Source organism: Rattus rattus, chromosome 3 (assembly GCF_011064425.1).
Source record: "Rattus rattus isolate New Zealand chromosome 3, Rrattus_CSIRO_v1, whole genome shotgun sequence".
Taxonomy (NCBI): Eukaryota; Metazoa; Chordata; class Mammalia; order Rodentia; family Muridae; genus Rattus; species Rattus rattus.
Window position 1 is genome coordinate 102977404 of NC_046156.1, and position 26936 is coordinate 103004339.

The 26936-nt window shown below is 37.6% G+C and overlaps 1 protein-coding gene across 1 annotated transcript in view; it reads right to left on the reverse strand.

Moving 5' to 3' along the window:
- Window positions 1–2979: 2979 nt before the first annotated feature.
- Naa15 (N-alpha-acetyltransferase 15, NatA auxiliary subunit) overlaps window positions 2980–26936 on the reverse strand; it is a 61694-nt gene continuing 37737 nt past the window's right edge. Inside the window, exons 10-20 of the mRNA XM_032898436.1 lie at window positions 25713–25785; window positions 21537–21706; window positions 20105–20257; window positions 19020–19148; window positions 17675–17888; window positions 14623–14816; window positions 12214–12322; window positions 9755–9853; window positions 8258–8401; window positions 6881–6978; window positions 2980–5812 (exon numbers count right to left, since the gene is read on the reverse strand). Coding sequence (XP_032754327.1) covers window positions 5612–5812; window positions 6881–6978; window positions 8258–8401; window positions 9755–9853; window positions 12214–12322; window positions 14623–14816; window positions 17675–17888; window positions 19020–19148; window positions 20105–20257; window positions 21537–21706; window positions 25713–25785 — 1584 coding nt within the window. The 3' untranslated portion in view covers window positions 2980–5611. The remainder of the gene's footprint in view (window positions 5813–6880; window positions 6979–8257; window positions 8402–9754; window positions 9854–12213; window positions 12323–14622; window positions 14817–17674; window positions 17889–19019; window positions 19149–20104; window positions 20258–21536; window positions 21707–25712; window positions 25786–26936) is intronic.

Consider the following 26936-nt stretch of genomic DNA (forward strand, 5'->3'; position numbering starts at 1 on the left):
TTCAAGGACTAAACTGTCTCCTCCATGGAGAAAAGCACAACTATGGACTAGAGCTGATGACTCTCACTATGCTACTGAGAAGCTAGACAATCCTGCATACTCTATCTTTGTAAAGACTAAAGCTGTTGGGCTATTGAAAGAAACATCTAGGTATGTAGTATGTCTGACGCCAAAGCCCTTAATATTCTCTGAAGGATTAGAAACTGAGTGGCAGTCTTTGTAGTTAGTTTCACTAGGTATGGAGTACCTGGAAAGTGCCTGCTTCAAGATGAACCATTCACTGCCAAGCAGTATCACAGCAATGGGAAAATTAAGAGATGGTAATTCCACCACCTGTGTCCTACAAAGACATGACCATTTCTGATGAACTATGTAAGAGCAAAGATTATGTGGAAAATATACGTCAATAAATGATTACCTGTGGTATATTGACACGATTATATAAGGCCAGCAGATGAACCAAGAAGATGAATCTTCTATAGTCATAAATAAGGGTTAGGAAACTCAAGTGTGCAGATGACCTAAGTTCAGTTATTGCTACTTCCTACATTCTGTGGGTGCAATTATATTTACACAAATCTTGAATATCTATTATGCATTGCTCTTATACTTGTCTAAGGCTGCATAGGTTTACTACGTGGGTGAAGGCACTTGCCACAAGCCTGATGGTCTGAGTTCAAATCCCGGGACTCATACACGGTAGAACTGACTACGGCAAGTTGTCTTGGACCTCCAAGTTTACACACAATGAATAGAACTTTCAAAAATTAAAAATGGACTTACAGCCAGGCATGGTGGTGCACACCTTTAATCCCAGAACTGAAGGAGCAGAGGCAGACGGATCTCTGTGAGTTCAAGCCCAGCCTGTGAGTTTCAGGACAGCCAGGGCTATGCATAGAAACTGTCTGCGGGTGGGAGTGAGGAGACTTACAAGACAACACATTAGTCATATAACTTTATGTTAAACTAGACATTTTAATCACAAAAATTCTAGCAGTCAAACAGAAAATGCTATGTTCAATTGACTATTTAAAACTATAAAATGGACTGTTTTAAACTATAAAAACAGAAACAACCAAAGCAGTTGGCTTATTCTTAGGTCCTTTTTAATGAATTTCTAAACAAGTTATACTGAATTCATACTCCTAAATATGTCTATTGATGTCACTTTAAAAAAACTAAATTAATGAAGGTAAGAATTATTATTTGGTATTCCAGAACCCAGGTGAATAGTCTTGTTACCAGCTACTTGGAATGGTGTCTTGATCATTTTGAAAGATACAAAGTAGCAATATGATTACTTGAGGGCAGATAAGTGGAGCTCCTAAGAAAAGCAGTTTGAAATAATGTAGCCATGTGTGTGTCCTGAGAAACCTGCAATTGCAAAGTAAACAAGTGGTAAATTCATTCAGGACCAAACAATGGAGAACCAGAGAGCAGAGTCCCTGTGTCAGTGATGCACAGGTAAACAGAAGAGAGGCAAGCATCATTCTGAAATCCACTCATGAGATCCAGAATACTCTCAAAACCATCTCACTCCTAAGTGAGAAGGAAGTTTGTCCTCTGGGTGGCCAGACCATCTTTACAATGAGATTTCCAACATGTAGAAATATGCCACCTGCATGAAATATAGGCTCTTAAACTACAGACCAAGGCCTCACTTATGGGCGGGTGAAGGGTCTCACCAGGTGAGGGTGTCATGCAGCCTGACTCCCTTGTAAAGGATAGGTAAAGGTGGGAGGTGGAAGGTATGATCATGTAAGTTTTCCTCTGACTTACACACATACACATGTGCCCACATAATTCTTTTTTAAGTCTTCATAGATAGGCATGGTATATGTGTTTAATCCCAGCACTCAGGAGAGGGAGGCTGACCTCTGTGTTGGAGGCCAGCAGGGGACATAGACCTCAGAATAGTGTGTTGCACTGCTAGTGGCATCCTTAAGTTTGCTATATGCAGCCTTTAAACAAAGACTGCATCTGGTTTTGGTACATAAAATACAGACATCATAACATCAGTAAATTCTAATTTATATTGTACCAAACTTCTCTTTCTTCTAGCTATTATGCCAAAATGACGCTGCCTGAGAACCCACTGCATAAAAGAAGAGGCCGAGTTTTGACTCCTGTAGTTTTCGTCCCTGCTTTCTTTGCCCTTCCAGAGCGGTCCCCAACTCCATCTCCCAAGTACTGGAGAAATAAGCATGCACTCTCGCACACAGCATCCTTGGCTTTTTTTTTTTTTTTTTTTTTAGGGAATTAGGCTCATTTTACATTTACTAGAGAATATATATCAAAGACACCCTTTGTTAATTAAGTACAGCATTCTTCAGAACCATCTACACACCACAAAGATTTTCCACAACCATCTCATAGCTGCAGAAGGGAAAAGTGAAACTTGATAAATAACCTTTTCCAAAAATGTTTTATTGCTACAAGTTGTTAAATTTTCAGCCAGCAAAAACTGAGACCATCTCTGCTTCCTATGGCACAACATAGCCAGCCATTTCATAGGGTTTGTGTATTAGATTAACAATGGGTTCAGCGAAGCTTAGACAATAGCAAAATGGTATGAAGAATCCTTCTATGTAAAAACCAGGAACATGATGCAAAAAGGGAAGACTCCCTCCATCAGAAAGGTTGATCTGAATTCTCTTTATATCGCCATTTTCCGAATTCAGGGGCAGTAATTATCTAAAATAACAAATGCCTGGCATTTTCAGTACTCTACTTTTTAGCTTTCCCCAAATAGATGGTATGCCCAGCAACAGAAATAGTGTTACCAATTAATTAGAAAGGATTTGAGTTCGTCACAACCCACCTGATCCTGGACCATGGTGTTCTAAGCTCTTCATACATTCCCAGCTCTCATTTCACAGCTCTGACAGTAGATAGAGCATGCAGTACAATCGTGGTGACAACACAGGGCCGAGTAAGACCCAGAAACCTTCCCAGCAACATCGGCACTACTTTTCGTCATGCTATTAGAGATCATTTTATTGTTGTGCATAATAAATACAGAAAAAAGGGTGAAAATGTATGACTCACCTATCTAATTAAAGCTAAGTAAACTAAGCTAGTCAGATTTTAGCTTTTCAATGAGAAATAACAGTGAGTGAATATGAAGAAAAACAGAAGGATCTTTACTTTCCTATATTAATACAGGCCGAGGACCCCTTCTCATTAAAAGGGTTGATAACACCAGTTCTTAGCAATAAACATAAGGCACTTGTTTAGATTACAACATCACACTGCATTTTTCCAACTTGTTTATCTAACCCTGTTTTCCCCCACAGTATCACTGGAAATTAACTCAATATGAATGGGGCAAATGTGAAATGATCCAATTGATAGATATGCTCAGAGTAAAGTACAATGTTTTAGGTGAACCCAGTCAAGGTCCTGTGATACCAGACAATGTATCCACTATCAAATAAACCTGAAAGAAAATAAAAGATTTATTCAATAGTTCCAGTAAAATTGGTTGGAATACAATATACACGACAGGAATTTGGCTCCTCTCGGGTGGCATCGGCATCAGAGTTCTGAGTATTTCTGGTTATTCATCCTAAGACAATCTATATCATTTAAACATTGTCAAGACAAACAGACGGATTTCATTATGATATACAGTAGAATTTAAACAAATCCACACACGCACACCTACTATATGGCTGGTGCTTCCTCCAACACTGAATTAGTGGCGGACATACCACTAGTGTCTTTCCAAACAAAAGGAACCTCAGTTGCCACTCATAGGAGAAAAATTTTTAAAGTTTGCTCACTTTTCTTTTGCCATCTGTTAAGATGTTCCTGAGACAGGGCCTGTTAAAGCAAAGCACTGGAGTTCAGACTGTACGTACTTGTGCATCACTAACCTGCTAGACTGGGACGTGGAATGCAGATCATGTACTATGAAATAAATGGATCTCATCTTCTGAAAATTCCCTTTAGTGTATGTACTATCTATAACTAAAATACTACAAAAGTTCAGTTTTATATACACTTAATTCATTATACTTAAACTTAATTGCTCAGACCTTGCAAACATAAAGAAATATTGAGCCTGAGGCTAGTTCTCAGTGTCCAGGTTTGACATGTTTAAGGCTCATTATCCCAATCAAAATGGTCATGTTTAGTTTTCCTTTCAGATTATGAATTACATTCATAGGACCTGCCACCATCCTAGCCCTCAGTGAAATCTGAACAAAGGAGCAGCATTCTACTTAATTCTGGAACTTCCCTGACACCACCATTTAGCCCATTCTAAAAAGCTCCCCTCTATACTAGCCCTACAGTGCATTTCATTGCCTCTGGCTTGCAACCTCTGTTTCCACCTGTGCATTTCACAGAAGCCCAACTCGGATTAGTGGAAATATTCACACAACTGTTTTTCAAAACAATTTATTGCATCATATTTGGTACCTTATGTTTGACAACAAAAAAGAAATTACATTTGTAACTGCAGGAAAAAGAAGCTGGTCTGTTATTGAAAAGAAAAATCTTGGGCCCTTTAAAAATTACAAAGTCTTGGGCTTGCCTGAAACAACTGAGCAAGAAATATATTCTTAGAAATGAAGGGCTTCAAGTATTACAAACCTGTGACACTGTGGAAAAGTTCCAGAGGTATCTAAACTGCAGCACTTTTTCTGCATATCGTGAACAAGGCCTGCTGAGGTTTTTAGCTATTAGTCTCTTGATCAGAATGGTAGTCAGGAGTTCTGCTCTTTAACTTCAAGCCATGGTAGAGTTTCCTTTTTTCACTCTCAGGTGAAAAAGTCATGCTTGCTAATTAGTTGGTGCCACATCACAGTGCATTTGGTTCTTGCATTACAGTTTTAACAAGTTTGGCCAAAACAATGCTAAAGCTTTGCATTGTTATTTTAGTTCTTCAAGTTTTAGTTAAATTGAGATTGTTCCAACTGGTTCCTTCGGTTAAAAACTGTGGTACAAGAACACCAAACTGATCATGTACAGTGAATTTTGGAAACACAACACACGTACTGAACACCTTCTAGGTTTCATTTAATCTGCTTGGTAGCTATGTGTCCAAGTTATCTACAACGTCAAGCATCTGTTGTAGATGGCTCTGTACACAGTGATTCACATTGCATACTTCCTATGGTCAATAATCAACCCCGTAACAAAATCAGTCAGATGCTAAAGCCCCAACAACTCTTTGTGCTCAGTGAAAGAATCCAGTGCTAAAACAGCATTTATGCTGTCTGAGATATAGTAAAATCTCACAAGACAAATTTAAAGTAATATTTCTGCCACACACCTGCTATGTTAGCTGTTATAGCCTCCAGAGTATATAAATTAGTTAAAAACATGGGAAGGGAAGGTAGGAATAGGATACGGATTTTTTTTTTCTTTTAAACCCCTCAATTTTAGCAGCTTTTAATTTTTTAAGAAACTGAACCTATATCCTGTAATGTTAAGATATTTTATATATAGTTTTCAGCAGGATAAAAAAACGTAAGACTATTTGAAGGCAAGAACATTTACTCCTCTCATTCTGTGTAAGTAAGAGCAATGCAGCAGGTGCGTGACAAAAATATTATACACTAGATATGGTCCAAAGTCATTCCGTTTGCTTGTTTAATGATGTTCAAATTTCATTGGCCAGTTCTTCCGTTTCTGCAGAACTATCTCCGTTAACTGTGATCTTCATATCCTCTTCATATCCAGGAGGCATGAAAGCCAGAGCATAAGGGAAAAGCTTATGACAACTCACTCTATACGCTTCAGCAGCTTCTTTACAGTCTCCTAAGCTACCATCACACAAGGCTTCCAACACCTCCATGCACGTCTACAGAAGAGAAAAGTCACGTTAGAACTCTCGGCAGAAAACAGGTCTCACCATGAGACAGTTCAACACCAACCATTTCCAAAATAAGAATAAAATAGATTTTTAAGGGAAACCAGAGCATTTCCCCCAGCTTATAAATTTCATTATGGTGGTCTTCAAGGCACAATTCAACCATTTCTTCATAAATGGAGGGTAAATGCCAAAAAGAAAGAGACAAGTATATGGATATTCGATAAGACACATAATGCATTTTAAAAAGTACTCTTTTGGGCTGGAGAGATGGCTCAGTGGTTAAGAGCACCGACTGCTCTTCCAGAGGTCCTGAGTTCAATTCCCAACAACCACATGGTGGCTCACAACCATCTGTAAAGAGATCCGATGCCCTCTTCTGGTGTATCTGAAGACAGCTAAAGTGTACTTATATATAATAAATGAATAAATCTTTAAAAAAAAAAAAAGTACTCTTTTTAAAAAAGTACTTTGAGGAAGCACACAACCTTATGAAATGACTTTACCTTAGCCTAGCTTGGCCCTAAGTATAAATATTAAATTACATCGTCAATGCCAATTTAAGCAGATAGGCCATTTTACTTCCTTTCCTTCTTTTGAGAAAGCGATGTGCCAGCAAAACCAAATACTGGCCCTGAAATGGTAGCCCATGTTTAATCCCAGCACTTATAAGCCAGAGAGGCAGGCAGGACTTTATGAGTTCAAGGCCAGCCTGGTCTGTATAGTGAGTTCTAGTCCAGTCAAGGCTAAGAGCATCCCAACAAAAAAACAACAAAATTAAACCCTGTTATTTAACCCCCAATTTAAATTAAGGAATTTTGAGGTTAGAAAGATGAAACTAGCAGAGTTCCAACTAATCTGGTATACTTGTGCACAAGTGTGAGCGCACATACAGACATACATACACACACCCTCAAAATGTTTAAGGGGAAATTTCTCACAGATGATTTGGGAAGTATTATGTATAAAGAACAAAAATTATTTCATTGTTCTTAGTAAGAAGTAGTTAGTTTTTCTTATAGAGAGACGATTTAAAACAAAATAAATAGGCTCTGTTACCTGAAGGTTTCTGTTGGTGAGGGATCCATCAAGTGTTGTTGCCAGCTCTATTGCTCGTTTCTGACTAGAAGAATCTAAATAATATATCATTTTGGCAGCTAAGTGGAAGGAAAGAGGAGGTATCTTAGTTTAGGAACCTTCAACAGAATTCTTGTCCTCTATTCGTTTAGCTATAAAGTAAAAGATGATGTGAGCAAAGTACTGCCTGGTAGCTGCTGGAGCCACTTACTGCAGCCTGAAAGGGCTGGACTGTGTAGAGGAGGAGAAAGGATTAAGGTACAAATGTATATCCACTCAATGGGATAGAATGTGTTAGTGAACCATGCATAGTAAAATACATGAAGCAATACAAATATTCTAACACATTTCTTGGTATAATGAGATTATGAATCATTTTTATTGGATATTTTATTTATATTTCAAACGTTAATGAATCATTTTTTTACTAAAATAAATATAATTTGGTAGTGAAGAGGAAATGTTTCATTAATTTCCTGTGGATAAAAAGCCATGAGAGGAAAAGTCAACCTTAAAGGTATGAAACAAAAGCTTCCAATCAGCTTCCCACAGCAGCATACAAAGCTTCTATAAGCTTTCGCCAGGTTTGCTTGGTTGTGTCTGAAACACAGTTTGCTGTGCAGCTCTGGCCTAGAACTTGTAAAATTTACCAGGTTGCCCATAAATACAAAGAAATCTGCTACCTCTGCCTCCAGAGTGCTGGGATTACCACCGCCACCTGTTTTTAACCAGGTGGTATTTTTAAATAATACTAATAAATCCCAGACTTCCGTTCAAGGTGAATGATTCTTCTTGCCTCGGGCTTTCTGAAATGTAGGATAGTTTAGCTTACCAATATAAACATATGAGCATGAAATCAAAATCACACTAAGTGAGCTTTATGATCACAATAAGGGAAGCATGAGAACACAAGCCCTACCTGCTTGTATCTATAATGTACACTTACATTCACTCTGGGGTGGGTTGGGCAATGGAAATAAAACCCACTTAACTTCACTTATACTGATAGGTGGGGTGGCAGATGCCATTAGTGCCCACAACTGGAGACAGAAGCAGGCAGACTTTTATGAGTTACAGGCTAGCCTTGACTAACTAGAGAATTCCAAGTTATATACTGAGAACCTGTTCAAAACCAGTTATACTTTGTTTATGTTAGTGCTAAGCTTTCTCTGTAACAATCCTGTCTCATAAAGATTTAAAATCTAAAGGAAGCACGTGTACATGGCCTGTTTCCCTGTAGTGAAAGTACAGTGCACAATGTCATTCTGAACAAAATGTATATCCTACCTTGGCAGTGATTCATTAAAGCAATAAAATCTTTCACGAAGGCTACCAAAAAAACCAAATAAAAGTGATTACCTGATAATCTATGTGGCAATGAATCAGAATTCCTTTTCAGAAAGGTTTCATTAAAATTCTTTGGATTTGTTGCTCCAAAAAGACGATTCATTTCTTGTTTTAATACTGTTCTAACTGCTTCAGGTAAGTCTTTACTTTCACACACTGTTGAATAAATTAGAAAACGAACTCTCTTAGCAGTTACTCTGATAAAGCTTATAGCAATTTATCTTCTTATAAGCACGAGTAAGGTACCTTTACTAGTCAAAACAAAAATGAAGTGTGGCCAACTTCCCTGACTTTCATCTTCAGGAATTACATGGATAGAGCTATTCGCTTTATAATAAACATTAAACATCAGGAAGAAGTAACCTAGAAGATGGTGTAAGAAAAAGCTACTGGGGGTTGGGGATTTAGCTCAGTGGTAGAGTGCTTGCCTAGCAAGTGCAAGGCCCCGGGTTCGGTCCTCAGCTCTGGGGAAAAAAAAAAAAAAAAAAAGCTACTGTGTGTCATTCTAGTTGTATAACTGGTATTCAATAAATTATACTATTTTACTATAGTTTTGAAAATACTGGGTTAGGGATTTAGCTCAGTGGTAGAGCGCTTGCCTAGCAAGCGCAAGGCCCTGGGTTTGGTCCCCAGCTCCAGAAAAAAAAAGAAAAAGAAAATAGTAAGCAGATTTTCCTAAGTTACAAACTCTGCTGATGGGCCCTGCACCTCACTTGGGTAGCACAGTAGCGCTGGCCCTGAAGGTTTAAGCATGGATGAGCCAGCTGGGGAAGAACAGCAGAGCTTGCCCAGTAGTGTAGGTGTGGGAGAGCTGCTGGGCTGACCAGCTTAGATACCTCTCAGGCACAGATAAAGGGCTTTGAGTTGACCTACTCCTATATCTACCCCATTGATCAACTACTGGAGTGTATGAAGAACTACTGGTTCTATAGATCCAAACCTGCAGGGATTCTGGCACGGCAACAACAAGATATTCAAGAGGAATCCTAGTGAGGTTCCAGTATTGATAGCGTAGCCAAAGCCAGAAGCCTCAGACCAGACTCACTGCAATGTAACAACTCATTGAGATGATCATTTAAAAGCAAAGAATTGTGGACAAATTATACAGCTTCCACAAAAATTTTTTTTACTTTTATTACACACACACACAAACACACACACACACACACAAACCTATTTTCCCCTCATCTAACTAAACAATACCTAACATGCAATACCTCTAAAATGACTGAGTATATATATTCATATTTTTTTAAAAAAATGTATTATTTGCTTTTACTTATGTATGTGTACACCATGTATATTTAGGTGCCACTGGAAGCCAAAAAATGGTGTTGGATACCCCAACCAGAGTTGAAGTCAGAGGTGATTATCTAGTGTGGGTCCTGTAAATCAAACTCGTCTTCTGAAACAAAAACAAAAATCTCTGACCCCTGCAAGGCATCCTCCAGCCCTATATCCATTATAAACTACTAGAAAAGTAAGTGCAATATGGAAATAAAAACCTACCAGAATTAAAGAGTCGAATCATGCATTCATGAAGCCAGGGATGACTAGAATCAATAGCAAACGCCCGCTTTACTGATTGTAGCATCAAAAGAAACTTTTCTATAAAAAGAAAAAATAGTATTTTGATAATTTGATAAAATAAGTTGTCCTTCCTGGAACGGCCAAGGACCTTACAAACACAGTAAGTGAATTTAGACTCAATCGCATGAGCTATAACACCTTTGAAGCCAACTTTTCTTCCAATCGACTACATGGTAGCTATGTTCATATACCATTCTTCAAGAGGTTCTGCCAAGAGAACTTGCACAACATTCTGTGATATGAACTAGGATCATATAAACAGAGAAACTAAATTGAAAGCCATTCCTTTCTAGCTTCCATTACTTAGAACTCTTGTACCTCCTTTCCCTTCCTGCCACCTCTGGATGCATCCACCCAGGCTATGTCTAATTGCTCTACACTATCCCTATTCCCATCTGCTTACCTTTCCCAAGTCTCAGCGGCGCCTCCACCTGTTAAACAGAAACTTCCACTGAGTCTTCTTGACAGTCGCCTTGGTTGAGACTTTCCTAATTTGGTATCATGCTTCCAATATCTAAGTGTAAAACCCTGACTTAAACAATTCTTGTTTCCATGCTCCCCAAACTCAGAAAATAATAAAATTCCTGCCATGCTTATCAGCACCTACTAGCCAGCACTGCAGGGTGCTGAGGCCCCTTTCCACACACAGGGCAGCTTCTGTGTATTTGGGGATTCTACCTAGAAACAGCTTCATTCTTTTTTTTTCTCCTTTTTTTTAAGGAGCTGGGGACTGAACCCAGGGCAAGCGTTCTACCACTGAGCTAAATCCCCAATCCACAGCTTCATTCTTTTATTTACATTTTAGACAAGGATCTTCACTTATGTTGGGGCTGACCTAGAACTCACGAGCCTCTTGCTGAGATCAAATGAACAGTGGCTACCTTGGACTCTAAGAATTGTCTGACTGACTGACTTTGTGTCCACTTGTGGAGGTTAGAGAACATTGGTAGAAGTCAGTTTTCTCTTCTTCCAAATAGTTCTGGGGTCGGAATTCAATGGTCCAGCTTGAGGGGTACCTGATGAGCATCTTGCTGGCCCTCTAAAATTACTTTTAGAAAGAGCTAGGTTAGAAAAAAAAAGCAGCGTGGCAGACCCCTTTAATACCAGCACTCAGGAGACAAAGGCAGGCAGGACCTCTCTGAGGTCACATTGAAACTGTCTCCCCAACCCCTCCCCCAAAAAGGTAGAGTTAGCTGTTAAACATATGAAAATTACTTATCTAATACTTATTTTCAAAGTTATAATTGTAAAAATAGAATATAGTAAGATATTTTAATTATTTAAAAATCTATCAAAAATCATTCTGTTATGTTTCAACCTATTTATTCCTAGTCACTTCTGTGTTATATACCTTCATAAATCTATTAACTACTGGGCAGCTGACCTATACCCGTGATCCTACACTCAGGAAGCAAAGGCAGAAGGACAGCTGCCAAGTTCAAGTCTAACCTGATCCACAAACTGAGTTTCAGGCTGGCCGGGGTAAACAAAGGGACTTGTCTCAGTAAACAAATAAACATTCAATTAATACTAAGTTCTGCATCCTACTTCAAAATAAAAGTTACATTACAAGCTATCTGTATTTCCCATGCTGTCCTTGAACTCATGCCTTTGTCCTTCTAGCCTCACCTTCACATTTGCTGAGACCACAGGTATGAACCACATGCCTGGCTACAATAGTAACTACTTTTTGGTATAACAGTCTTCATCTGAAATTAGTAATAACCAGCATCTTTTTACTTCAATTCATTCAACCTCAATAAACTTTTCCAGTGAAAATTATTTGATGCATAACTGTGTCACTCACTATTCTAAGCTTTATATGTACCTGAAACTTTTATGTATCTGAATTACATAAATATGCAATCTACTATATACATATATGCTCAAAACTGTAAATGTGAAAAACAAAGTCATTAACTCCTCTTCCTCCTGACCCCTCCAAACAACGCAGACACCAACACTGTTGACACTTTGTAGTGTCTTTACTGGGCACTATTTCCTTCAGAATAATCAACTATCCTTTAAGATTCAGCTCAGAAAAAAAAAAAAGATTCAGCTCAGACTAGTTTCTATTTATGACATCAATTCCTAACAGCTAAAAATTATTTGATGCTTAACTGTGTCACTCACTATTCTAAGCTTTATATTTATATTAAGTAACTTTTTCCACAAAACCCTGAGTTCCTTCACTGATTCACATATGAGGTGATCACTGTATCTGACTTAACCCAGGGATCAGTGTGCATCTACTGTGGGACCCTGTTCTTCAAGAGGTCAGATACATCACTGTGCCAAGAAATACAACCGTGAAGGGTGACATTAAGTCTAAGAAATCTCATCAGTTTTATGATGGCTACTATACCCTAATATCCTACCTTTCCTAAAGTAAATCTCAAAGGCAAAAAGATGAGTTTCTATCTTGTTCTTCACCAAGTTCTTCAATGGTGTTAAAAACTTAATAGCTTCTTCCAACGGAGTTTCAACCTAACAAAAATAAAAGACATTATATAAAAGGAAGTAAGATTCTTGAAGAATATGAACTTAATTTAAAATGCTGTTTTCTTGTATCAAAAATAATTTTTTTTAAAAAGGCACTTACCAGTTACTCAGAAATATACTATCAAATTTCAGCCTCCCATAATTCACACAAAGACAATTTTCAACTCTAGAACTCTCTTCAATGTTTTTTTTTTTAAATCTTATTATTTTTATGTATGTTGGTGTTTTGTCTGTATGTGTGTCTGTACATCACATTTGTGCGGTGTCCTCAGAGGTCAGAGTGTGAGACGCCCTGGGACTGACTGGAGCTCAGACTACTGTCAACAAGTAAACAGGTGCTAGTCTCCTAGAAGGGCAGTTTGAAGATGACTGGCTAGGCACTGGAGACATGCCCTAGCACTAATCAGCAACTGCTGTTCTTGCAGGACTCAGGTTTGTTTCCCAGCATTCAAATGGTAGCTTATAGCCATGTGTAACTCCACTTCCAGGGGACATAATACCCTCTTCTTCCCTGACAGCACCAGACACTGGTGTGGTGCACAGACAAACACGTAAGAAAATACTCGTAGATACAATCATGTATATACAAAGAACACTACAGCTTGACAGCTCCTGGAAAGTATAATGAGAAATACATGAAGTCCATGAAGGAATTCATGATTATCAAGTACCGCCCCATGATAAATTAGAAAACAAGTAATTTAAACTTTTTGTTGCTATGCTGGGAGACAGAAAAAGAAACCCCTCCTATACAGTATGTCTAATGACAGTTAAATTTTAAGGCAATTTTTAAATCTGAAAACTGTATGCTAGGTATGGTAACTCATGCTTGGAATCCTAGCACTTGAGTCTTGGAAGGATGGCTGCTGCAAACTTGAGAACAGCCTGGGCCCAAGCAAGTTCATGTGCAGTCACGAAAATTTCAGATTTATCCTTTACTGACTAAGTATCAAACTTACTAAGTAAACCCATGCCATCTTCCATTTCTTCACAGGTAGAAATACTGATGACTTAATGGTTTTGTTTTATTTTATACGTGCTATCTTGAATTGATTATCACTGAATTTCCTATCCACATCTACACTTTAGACTATTTACCCAGATCTGTCAGCTACTTTTAAAATAGACGTCAATGTTACAACTATTATGATGGCTTGACATACCCTGCCCTTGCCACTTTTAGACAGGTATGGGTGCTGCTGGAGAGGGCATCTTTAAGGTACTTATGCTAGGAAGAAAGTTTTATGTTCCTAACAATAATCCTGTAGAGTAAGCAACAATCTACAAGAGGAGTTCCTTCTACATTCCTTTCAAACGAAGGAAAGCACCCAGAAACATGTTTCCAAAAACTCTATAACCAGAACTACTACTAATGATTAGACCGTACTGTGATGACTGGTACAAAAACAATACTACAGTCCAGACTCAGAAAAGCCTTTTTTTTTTTAAAACAATTTTTAAAGATTTATTCATTTATTATATATAAGTACACTGTAGCTGTCTTCAGACACACCAGAAGAGGGCATCGGATCTCTTTACAGATGGTTGTGAGCCACCATGTGGTTGTTGGGAATTGAACTCAGGACCTCTGGAAGAGCAGTCGGTGCTCTTAACCGCTGAGCCATCTCTCCAGTCCCAGGAAACCCTTCTAAAGGAGGCCTGGCACACAGTTCTTTGTAGGGAGCACAGAGTCCCAGTAGTTACATATTGTAAAAACGTGTAAATAAACACATGATAGAGTCAAATCACATTGTTTTTATACCCCTACTGCTATATGTAAAAAGGTGATTACTTGCCCAATTCTAAATGTAGTGTTTCTTTCATATCTTAATTTTTCTACATAATGCAATAAAGAAAATGATTTTAGATTTCAAGAGATTGGTGATGCTAAAAGTACAGAGAAGTGTGCTTATTCTATCAGTTTAACACATTATTTCACCATGGAATAGTCTTGTGAACAAAGAAGGAAAGGTTTCTAAGCAAAAAAAGTCATGTGACAGTGACTATCTAGTTGGGTTCAGTGGTCAAAATCCACAAGTCAGAGTCTGGATTTGAGAAAATAAAGACTCAAAAACATTTTTTTTTTCCAGACAGAGTCTTGATAGGTAGCCCTAGGAGAGCCTGAATTCACAAGTTGTCTTCTAACCTCCACATGCAGACAGACAGACAAACAGACAGACCTGCACAAAACACACAAGTAAATATATAAATGAGACTAAACATTTTTCAATGCCAAAGCCTGTTGTGGCACTCACTCACTTGTGCTAAGCACGACTATGAAATACCTTGGCCAATTTCTCAGGGATAAGTTCTTCTTTGGGGCCTCCAATTTCCTCATCGTCGTCATCCTTTTTCTTTTTCTGATTTCGCTGCTGCTTTTCTTTTTCTGCATTTTTTTTCTCTTCTTCTATCTGGGCTTTCTTTTGAGCTCTTCTTTGTTTATTACGTAGTTTCTTTAACTCTTTGTCAGACATGTTTGCTGTAGGCAGTGTTAACAGAATTATAAACATGTTAACTAAATAAGTCATTGTAACCACCTTAAAATTTTTCAAACATTCATTTTATAGGTATGGGTATGTGGTAGTTTGAATAAGAATGGCTCCCACTGGCTCATATATTTGAAGACTTAGTCATCAAAGTAGAATTATTTGAGGAGGATGGGAGGTATGGCCTTGTTGGAAGTGTATCACTGGAGGAAGACTGAAGTCTCAGAAGCCTAGCTATACTCTTTCTCTACCTGAGGCCTAAGGATCAGAAAATAGCTCTCAAACCACTTCTTCAGTACCATGCCTGCTGCCATACTTCCTACCATGATGATAATGGAATGAAACTGTAAGCAAGCTCCCCTAAACAATTCTTATACAGTGTTACCTTGGTCATGGTGTCTCTTCATAGCAATAAAATAAGAACTAAGACAGGATGTAATGCCTGCTTTTATGTTATGTGTACTATGTACATAACTGGTGCCCTTGGAGGTCAGAAGAGCGCTTTGGAGCTCCTGGAACAGAAGTGGATATGAACCAATCTCTGATCTTTTGAAGGAGTACCAAGTGTCTTAAGTGCTGATCTTTTGAAGGAGTACTAAGTGTCTTAAGTGCTGATCTTTTGAAGGAGTACCAAGTGTCTTAAGTACTGAGCTACCTCCAGGTTCTACTTCTCCTCACCTAAGCTTTTTTAGTTATTTAACTCTTTATTTAAGTATGTGTGCATGGAAGGGGTAGGGTACTTAAATGCAATACCCACTCAGGTCAGAAGACAATGTCAGATTCCTCTGGAGCCATTAGTTATGAGTAATTATGAACCATCCATCATGAGTGCTAGGAACCAAATCTCTCCCTACTCTTAATTTTTTATTTTAAACAAACTTTATTTTGTATGCAGTAATACTGTTTACATATTAAATGAACACTGTAATAGAATGATTGACATAAATGTTTTGCTTTTGTTTCCCCCAGTGTTAGAGGGAAACAAGGCAGGAAAAAAGGAAGAAGAGATGGGGAGAAAGAAAACCAAAGGACAGACTTAAAAGTGAATATGGAAACTTGGCAAGACAGTTACAAACATTACAAATGAACAAAGTGATGTAGTTATTTTCCAACCATAGCCCTGAATGTAACACCTGCTTCTTTCTGCTCTAATAGCAAAATGCAAAAAAGAACCGAAAGAAGTACCAAGGAGCTGATAACAAAAACAAAAGGTCTGACATTAAAATGCAAAAAGATGCCCAGGTGTGGTAGTGAATGCCTTTAATCCCAGCACTAGGAGCCAGAGGCAGGAGGATCTCCAAAGAGTTGTTCAAGGCTGTTATAGAGAGAAACCCTGTCTTGAAAGACCAGAAAGACAAAATAAAACAGAAAAATGGTGCCCAAAAGTACCGTTCTCCCTGAAGACAACAACGACAAAAAGATCTAACAAAATTCATGGAAACAGCCACCATGCTGCTGATAGAATCATATGGGCAGAATCATATCAAATTCGGACCAAAAAGAAACCATGTAAAATAAGAGAGAAGGAGAAAATATCCAACTGAAAGTAAATTTATTTATGTGCCCTGCCCCCTTTTTCCAAACAATTTCCCTTTGCAGTCTAGGTGAATTATTTAGTGAGTTCCAAGATAACCTGGGTTACTGAGTGAAATCCTGTCTCAAAAACTGGTGAAAAATAATAAAAATTATTTTAATACTGAAAATTACATTAATACTGTAGACTGTTCCTTTGTCTGCAGTCCCTAATTAAAAAACAAAACAAAAACTTAGAGTAGATCAAAAAAGAATCATCATACAAGGTGCTATAAGTAATCCAAAAATAATTTAAAGAATATATAAAATAGTACACTGAAATATATAAACTAGCACACATTCTTTCTGCAGTGGGTAAGGTACTAAGTGTTGTCAGTTGTATAGTAAAGCTCTCGTAACTAACAACTGGAACACGAAAGGAGCACACAGGACATGGAATGGACTGGGTCTCACCATACTGAAAATGTTCTTATCAAAGCAAGATCCCTGTATAGATCTGACAGATTTTTGGACTCTATTTTTGTAGTGCGTGGCCTTAATGTACTAGAAAAGAAATCTACCAATTGAGTGACTACTTTCAGCTCTTCTGAAACAGGGTTTTGCTATGTAACTTAGGCTATCCTCAAACTTACTATGAACTAGCCTGGAACCCCAAATTCTCTTGCATATGTTTCCATGTCTGGCTGTGCCATAACTATTATTACCTACCATTATTTTAAAAGGGCTCAGGTTAGTTCACCACAGTAAAACTGTCATAAGTTAAAAAAAATAAGATACACACACACACACCCCAAATAAATGTTTTTGTTTAAAAGTAACAAGCTGAAGAGTCAACACAGTAAGGTAGTTTTCACACTACACTATTTACATCACTAGCAGTTATAATACTATAGTTACCTAAATAATCTTAAATTAAATGTGAAACTTAGGTAGTTCAAGCATTGTTAGGTACAAACATCTAAGCACAAATTAATAAATCCCTATCTGGGAAGTAACTCAGTAACAGAGTACCTGATAAAGACAAGGTACTGAATTGGATTCTTAGTCACCTCCCAAACATCCAAACAAAACTCTCAGATCAGATTCAAATACCAAATAAATCTATGTTTGAAAATTATTTTGAAAGCATAAAAGTAGTTTTTCCCTCTGTTGCTTAGAGAAATTCCCAAAATACCCACCATTTTTCTAGCCTTGGCTAACAACCTCCCACAAAGATACTCAATAAAATCTCAGAGAATGGGGGAACCGTATTTGTTCATGAAAATAAGTTCCTATAAACACAAGCGAGCCAATAATGGCAGATGTTTGAAGGGCATACCTGTATCGGCCTCATGCTCTTTGTTCTCGTCTGTGAGAGGGTTGTCATGCAGCTTCAGATAGATCTCAATAGCAATTCTGGCTGCTTTGAAGTAAAACGGATGCTGCCGAAGTACATCTTCTAGTTTTAATAAGTCCACGTATGATCTAAGGGTGATCTTCCTCATACAGTACGTATGAAAATCAAACTGGTCATCGGTGATTTCTATAAAATGCTAACAAAATTATCTTTTTATTATCACTGGAATATAGCACTAAGAAAATAATAAAAGTGAAGCCTGCAAACTATCTGCTTCTTTTTTTTTTGGTTCTTTTTTTCGGAGCTGGGGACCGAACCCAGGGCCTTGCATATCTGCTTCTTTAGTATGAAAAATTAAAACATGAAAATTACAGTCACTTTTATATTTGGCATATAAAACTAAAAAAGTATAGTGGACTACTGACAAGCAAAGAACAGGAGAAAATACATGCTTTAAAGGAAAAGAGGATAATAATGTTTCAACTATATTCATGACTATATTTATTTCCTTCTTAATCATACTTAACTAAAACTAGTATATATAACAATTCTATATAGTTAGCACATATACTGTACACAGAAATCTTACTTAGAAAATATATAGCAGTGATTCTATAGCATAGTATTTGGTAGGTCTTGTGAGGTTATAAATCTGAACTCTATACAACATGCTGTTGGTATATAAATGAAAAAAATCAAATCAAGAAATCAGCAATGCCATAGTTCAGAGAGAAGCAGAGGAGAGAGAGAGAGAGAGAGAGAGAGAGAGAGAGAGAGAGAGAGAGAGAGAGAGAGATCTCACCACTCATCATAGAAATGAAGATAATAAAACAGTGATGTTTTTTGTTTTGGGGACACTAGTGGAAGTGTTCATATAGTCTTATACCACTGGGGCTGAGTTTCAAACACTTGTTTGAATCTCTATCTTTTTGTCTTTACATCCCAAGTATTAGGATTACAAGTATATACTACCATACCCAGATTGAAAAACAATGACGTTATAAGAAAATTATAAATTGCAAGGCATACAGAAACACTGGGAAAAAAGTTTCAAAGCTTAAATCTTTATCAAGGTAGATAGCATGAATTAAACCACATGAATTAACCACAGGACTCTAGAATTAATGGGATTTTATGTATTAGGGAACAATACAGCAGCAATTCAAAAATTCAAAGTACAATAAAAATATTTTCAGTTTTATAAAATATAAATGTATTATTGATGCTAAATCACATACTGTGAATTACAAATGGGTACAGACTTTTGCTCAAAAGCTTCAAGATCTAACCTAAAAAAAATAGCAGCTCACATATATAAGATACTTACTCTCTCAATTTCGTGGCATTTCTTAAGTGCTTCACCAAATTTGTTCATTGCTTTGTATGCCTGGGCACACTCTGTCTGGAACCACATACACTGCATCTCATTCAGGTTCTCTACCGCTGATGTTCCTTCCTAATGAAAACCACATGGTGGTCCAGAAAATTCAAACCAAATACATCACTTTACCATAATATTAAAAGAATAAGAATGGTCAAATAATCAGAATTCTCCTGAAGTAATTTTTGGGTTTTTTTATTTTCATTTAACAGATTCATTAAATTAAGTTCTCTTTCAAAGTACTAGAGATAATAGCACTAGGTCTATAATAAACATAACAGCACATGGAAGATAATTAATAAATACTAGTCCCCTTTACCCCTAAAACATTCAACAAATGACTACAAGCAATTTTAGCTTTTTTGGTTTCAAAACAGGGTTTCTCTATGTAGCCCTGGCTGACTTCTACAGCTACAAATCTCATTATGTAGCCCCACCTGCCTCTGCTTCCCAAAGTGCTGAGAATAAAAGCATGTACCACCACACCCAGCTGCAAACCAGTTTTAAAAACCATTGTACAGGAGCCTGAGTGATGGCTCAGGAGTTACTCATGATGCTCTTCTAGAAGACCTGGGTTCAATACCCAGCACCTACATGGTTGCTCACAACTCTCTGTAACTCTAATTTCAGGGGATCAAACACCTTTGCACCAATGCATATAAAATAAAATTAAATATATTTTAAAAAACTGTCCAACTCTATTAAAAGAAAGTACTTAATGTTGACTATCTAATACAGTAATTTAATTTCTGGACAACTGCAATATTGATAATAAACTTTAGGAACTGGAAAGAGGGCTCAGGTTCAATTCTCAACACTGACATGGCTGCTCTTCATGTCTGAAATTCCAGGTCAAGGAAGTGCAATGACCTCTTCTGGCCTCTGTGGGCACTGGGCCTGCACATGGTTGACAGGCATACAAGCAGGTAAAATATCTATAAGCATAAAGGAATTAAATTTGAAAAAGACAAATACAGAAATACAAAGTCAATTATATCCTGTTTACGCTCAAAAACATAAACCATACAAACCCTTGTAAACTTGGAACACATTTCTTCAGCCTCTTTAATCAGATTGGCTTTTAACATGTATTTTGCGCACTTGGAATTAATAAATCTGTCTGCTGTGTCCAGGGCCTGGGCTTCATCCATCCACCTGGCAGCTTCTTTAATATTCCCAGCATGCTTACAAGTACAAAAACAGAATTAACCAGTAAATATGACAATTTTACCATATTAATTTGTGAGCTATAATTAAAATTAAACAAATGAAAGAAAAAGTGTTCTTCTGACTCAAGACCAGCACCAATATAAAAAACACCACATGTGGTAGCTTGAGTTTCTAATTCTAGAACTAGGGGAGGTCAGACAGAACTTTCCTGGAAACCACCAGCCAGGAAGTCTTGCAGAAAAGCTGAGCCTCAGGTCAGAAAGTTATTAATGAACACTCCCCCACTATCCCAATTCTAATTTATCTATCTCAAAGCCACAAAACTGAGAAACTTGGCCTTAAAACAAGTAGGGTAGCAAGCAAGATGGCTCAACAGGTTAAAAACCCTGCTAGCAAGCCTGATAATCTGTTCAAACCTGCAGATCCACATGGAACGAGGGAAAGTAACGCTCATGAGTGGTCCTCCGACTTATACTCACATGCTGCAGAACACCTACCTCAAAATACATAAACATAATTGTAGAAAATATTTTTAAAGTTTTGGGTCAAAAATGCTGATACATGCTGGTAATCCCAGAACCTGGGAGACTGAGGCAAAAGAAGTCCCACTTTTGAGGCTGTCCCACTATAAAGGCCATGCCTCAAACAGTAAAATAAAGACAGTAATAACAAACAAAACTTGCAGGTGGGTGCAGCTCAGCCTGTCTATCTGGTATGTATGAAGCATTGGATTAATACTAGATCAGTCGACAAAAGGGGAGGAAGTGCTTTAAATGCTACTTAATTCTAATATTTTCGTTCTAAATATACATTACTGGTTTATAAATAACTCCTTTTATAAAAGGCTTGATTACTGAATATACTAAAAATTAGAAAACGAGCAACTTTAAGATGTCAGAACATGTAACACAAGATTCTTATGCATAGCTCAAGAATTAAGAAATGGTAACGTGTACATTCAAAATAAAATTGTTTTATTAACATCAGATACTTACCCACGAACATACTAAACTGTTAGCAGAAAACACACTTTACAGTACATGACTACCAGCAGAATCATACATAGGTGCGCGCGCGCGCGCGCGCGCGCACACACACACACACACACACACACACACACACACACACACACAGTATTGTGTGTCTATTTTGTGTAGTTATTGATGAATGAGAAAATAAATTTAGCTATGACAAGTCTAAGAAAAAAAAAATCAAACTGATATTTCTCATATTTTACTTACTCTATCTAGAAGCTATATAACCTTATAAGGAAAAGGAGGTAATGGTTTTTACCTTATAGATTTTAGCTTTTACAAGAAAGAGTTCTATCAATGTTGGTGTACTTTCAATAGCAGTATTTATGTATTCCAGAGCAATAGATGGCTGGCCAATTTTATCATAATGCTGTGCCAAATAGTACTGGACCCAAAGTAATGTGGTTGGAGGTTCCTCCTTTCCATCATCTTGAAAGGGAAGAATGAAGAAATCAAGATTAGATATTACAAACATTAAGAGACTAGTCCCTCCCCCCATAGTGGTCCCCCCATTTACAAGGGAAGCAGTTATAAAATAGTTTGTGTATATAACTAGCTATAATCTGTAGCCAAGCACATTAAGACCTATTAAAGCATATTTTCTTAAGGACACTTATACATAACACCATATATATAATATATATAATATACACACACACACATATATATTGTTTGCGATCTGGACATTTTGATTTTTAGTGACATTTTTAGAGCTTATTATTATGCTGAATGTTGATTATTAATATTATGCTGAATATAGACTGAATTAAAAACTATATCCAAAGAAAATAAGACAAACAAAAAAGCATTTCTTCCATATTTACTTCAAGATGTCATCTTAATATATGTGAAACTTAACACTTCAAAAAACAAAGTTGTTTATACAACTCACACTTCAAAAAAAAAAGTTGTTCTTAAATACAAGTTTCTAAACCCAGAGATTTATTTGCTTTCATACTCTATTTGCTTCTTTCTCCCCAATAAAGTAAGGTGGCTGCTCAGTGGAGAATAACACGAGTGGAACACACACCAACTCCCCACCGGATAGACCTACAACAAAGTGCTGCACCTTCCTGGTCGAGTCACTGAGTCTCTTTTGCATTTGTAAGAAAATGATGATAATTAAAGGAGTATCACGATGATTAACCAATGAAGCCATGGTATGCCTTTTTAAAGTACTGCTAAAATTAATCTGAGACCTAGAAACAATGGCCAGCTTACTAGCAATGTGCACCCCAGGTCCCACGGTGGGCTATTCCACTAGTGAAGCCAGAACTCTGTGGGAAAAATGATTCCAGATCTTCAGTGGTAGTGCACAAGGTAAGCACTCAAGATCTTGTCAGCGAATAAGTTATCTACCACCACAGCACTTGAAAGATGGAGCCACGTAAAATTAAATAAATAAAAAAATCAAGCATACTTAAATAAATTATTTTCCTCTAAAACGCTTATATTTATTTATTTGAGTGTATGTATATGGGTGTATGCCTGCCACAGTCTACATGCAAAAGTCATAGAACAACTTTCTCGAGAGAATTCAATCCTTCTACTGTGTGGTATCCAGGGACTAAACTGAGAAGTAACCAGGACCTGAATTCATATTTTTTTAAACAAAATTAGTTGCCAAGTTTGAAGGATGCAATGAACCAGTCTACTCTTTTGAAAACTGGGGAAAAAAATAAAGTATAACACAGGAGAAAAAAAAATAGTGTTGTACCATACAAGCTGAAATTTTTAGAAATCAAGTATATGTGAAATAAAATTTACCTTTTAAAATAATAGTATCTGCCTACTAGTAGATTTTGCCTCACTCACATTACACTTACAAAAAAGGAAGGAAGGAAGGAAGGAAGGAAGGAAGGAAGGAAGGAAGGAAGAAAAAGACAAAGAGGAAAGAAAAAAACCACCCCAAACTTCCCAACCTTCATCAAACCGTTAGCTAGAGAGGGCCAATTAGAAAGTTCTGAAGCGGGGTAGGGGATTTAGCTCAGTGGTAGAGCGCTTGCCTAGCAAGCGCAAGGCCCTGGATTCGGTCCCCAGCTCCGAAAAAAAAGAAAAAAGAAAATTCTGAAGCAACACACATTTCTCTGCCTGCTCTGTTCAAGACAGGCATTAGCTAGGTACATGTAGCTCTTGAACAGAATTTGAACTGTACTGTAACTAAAGAAGCGGACCAGCAATTCTCAACCAGTGGTGAGTCAAATGATCCATTCACGGGAGTCTTATATCAGATAACCTGCATATCAGATGTTTACATTACAATTCATATCAGTAACAAAATTATAGTTATGAACTAGTAATGAAAAGAATTGTATGGTTGGGGGTCACCATAACATGAGGAACTGTATTAAATATTAGGAAGGTTGAGAACCACTGAACTAGACTCTTTACTTCTTAAAAATATAATTAGCCTCCCCACACTGTGAGTTCAAGGACAACTTGGTCTACAAAGTAAATCCAGAACAGTCAAGGCTATTACATGGAGAAACTGTCTCCAGGGGGGGAAAGTAATTAGCCACTGTGGTCAATGGTAAGCAGAAAAGACAATCCATTTCTACATCTAGCTATCAACTTAAAAAGCCTGAAAGGAGAGAAACTTAGTATAAAGCAATTATTCAGCAAAACCTAGAAATCACAGGTACATAAATTAAAAGAGACATAAAAGACACCATCCAAACTCTGAAAGAGTAACTTGAATCTTCAAGCAAAAGGAAAGGGGTTAGGCATGGTGTAATCGCAGCACTTGGGAGACTACGGAAGGAGCACTGCTGAGCTGGCTCGTTTTGCTTCCAACTGGCACAGCCTAGAGTGATTTGGAGGAGGAAGCCTCAGTTGAGAAGATACCTGCTGGCCTGACTAGACTGTGGGCAGGCCAGCCTATAGGTATTTTAGAATTAGTGATTGATGTAGGAGGGCCTAGCCTACTGTCAGCAGTGCCACTCCCAGAAGGTATAAGGCTGAGCCTTCTTCTGGAAACAGGCTGGCAACAGCACTCCTCCAGACCTTGGCTTCAGTTACTGCCCTCGGGTTGTTTGCTACCCTACTTCCCTCAGTGAAAAGTGTGACCTGAGAGCTGTAAACTGAGACAAACCCTTTCCTCCCCAACCTGGTTTTGATCACAATATTTATCACAGCAATAGAATCCTAACTAAGAAAACTACCATGGGTTCAAGAACATCTTGATTATAGAGTAATAAATCTAGAAGAAAGAAAAGGGAAGGAGAAAGGAAGGATCAAGGGAGGGAAAGACAAACATGATACAACTGAAACCATGAATGTAAACATGTTCCTCAGAATTAAAGACATTTATTTTGTGTGCATGTGTACCTGCTGATGTGTGACCCAGTGCACACGTATGTTCTCTCCCAGTTTCAATCTACCCTGTTTTGTTAAGAGAGAGTTTGGGAACATAAATGAATGCCACTAGGCCGTGGTCTTTTTTTTTTTTAAATCTGAACATTGAAATCAAGCTTGAGGATTCTCACATTTAGCAGCAAATACTTTATGGACTGAGCTAAATTTAAATTCATTAAAGAACTAATTGATAAGCATAATAATAGTACCTTCCTCTGTGTGTGTGTGTGTGTGTGTGTGTGTGTGTGTGTGTGTGTGTGTGTGTGTGTGTGTGTGTGTGTGTGCATGCTTTTTTGGGGAGAGGGAAAGCATAGAATACTTGAGACTGAACCCCATGACCTAGTAATATAAACTATGAAAATATTCTACCACTGAGCTAGATCAGTGCCCCCCCTTTCCCCTCTCTCTTTCTTTCTTTCTCTTTTTCTTTTTTTAAGTTTGAGACAGGATCTCACTAAATTGCCCAGAGGCCTTGAACTTCTTAATAGTTCTCCTATCTCTGAGTAGCTAGGATTACAAGCCCATAGCTATATTTGAAGTGAAATACTTCTCTTTAGACGTGTTGAAATATGAAATACTATTAAATTTGGGATTTAAGAACAGAGGGAAAGCCAGGCTTAGTGGTACAGACTTTTAGTCCCAGCACTTGAAAAGCAGAGGTCAGCCTGGTCTACAGATTGAGTTCCAGGACAGCCAAGGCTACACAGAGAAACCCTGTCTAGAAACAAACAAAAGAATACAGGGGAGTAGGCAAGGCTATGATGATGAAATGTTCTACATGAACTTAAAATTACTATAGCTAAGTAATGAATAAATGGAGGATCACTGTATTATTAAATCATTTTATAGGTCCTTTAGATTTTACATAACTTTCTTTCTAATAAATTGATGTGATTCTCAGTAAGATATTGTAATATGTGTAATTAATGGATGATAGGAAAGGAAATTAAATGTATTGTACTTACTACTAAAATACTGAAGACCAACCTTCTGAATGGTAATTTCATAGACCATTAAAAACTTCAAAAACATTTTAAAAAACAACAAAAAAGTTTCAAAGGCATAAAATATATCTACTTACCATTGGGGTTAAATAGGCGACAGCTTTTTAGAGAAGTTTCATAACCAACTACTAGTTCTTCTACAATTGCCACCTAGAGTACAAACATATGCACATTTTAATAAGATGGAACTTATGCTATTGTGCAAAATATATTCCTTATATAAAGGACTAAATAAATACTCCAAAACATTAATTCCCCTCCCTTTATGAATATTTTAACCTCTAGACAAAAACCTAAAAGTTCTCAAGTGGGGGGGTTGGGGAGATGGGGCGGCACATGCCCTTAATTCCAGTACTAGGGAGGTAAAGATAGGTGGATCTTTGTGAGTTCCAGGGCAGCCTGGTATACAGATCAAGTTCCAGAACAGACAGGGCTACACAGAGAAACTGTCTCAAAAAGAAAGAAAAAAAAAAAATCTAAAAATATTCATGATCGAACACATTAATACTCACTGTCCTGAAATCTTACTGCTAAGTTCTTTTCCCTGAGAGAAAATAAAGTATCAACTAAACTAGTGGTTGGTGAGTGTTGGACAGCAGCAATGCTATAGCCAACTGACACCTAAATTCATTTTTATCTCTAAGCACATACTCTATAGTTAACACTTGCTTTTTTTTTTTTGAAGCTGGGGACCGAACCCAGGGCCTTGCACTTCCTAGGCAAGCGCTCTACCACTGAGCTAAAACCCCAACCCCAACACTTGCTTTTTATGATCAAGAATGAAATGCCATGGCCTAACATGGTAGCACATGCATGTAATGCCAGCACATAGGTGGTATGGGCAGAAGGATCAAAAATTGTTTAATCAAGGTCAGTCCCAGCTATGTAGAAGCCTGAAACTTGAGACATGAAACCCAGCTATGGATGGATGGATGGATGGATGGATGGATGGATGGATGGATGGATGGATGGATGGAAAGAAGGGTGGGTGAGTGGGTGGATAGTTGGGATATATGGTTGGTTAAATGGGTGGGGTGGGTAGCTAGATGATAGGTAGGTAGGTAGATAGACAGAGATATGACAGATGAGTGAATGAATGACTATGTAAAATTAAATGCTATGTGAAAAGGGTACTTTTTAAGTGTCTGGTAAATGAACTCTTCTCATAATCCAAGAGAAACATCAGTAGCCCTGAAATCCGGCAAAGTGGGGTGCCTAAGGTCCAGGAAAATACCTGTCTGTCCAGGTTGCACTTTCTCCTAAACTTTAACTACACTTCTGGCTTCCTCAGAGGTATTGAG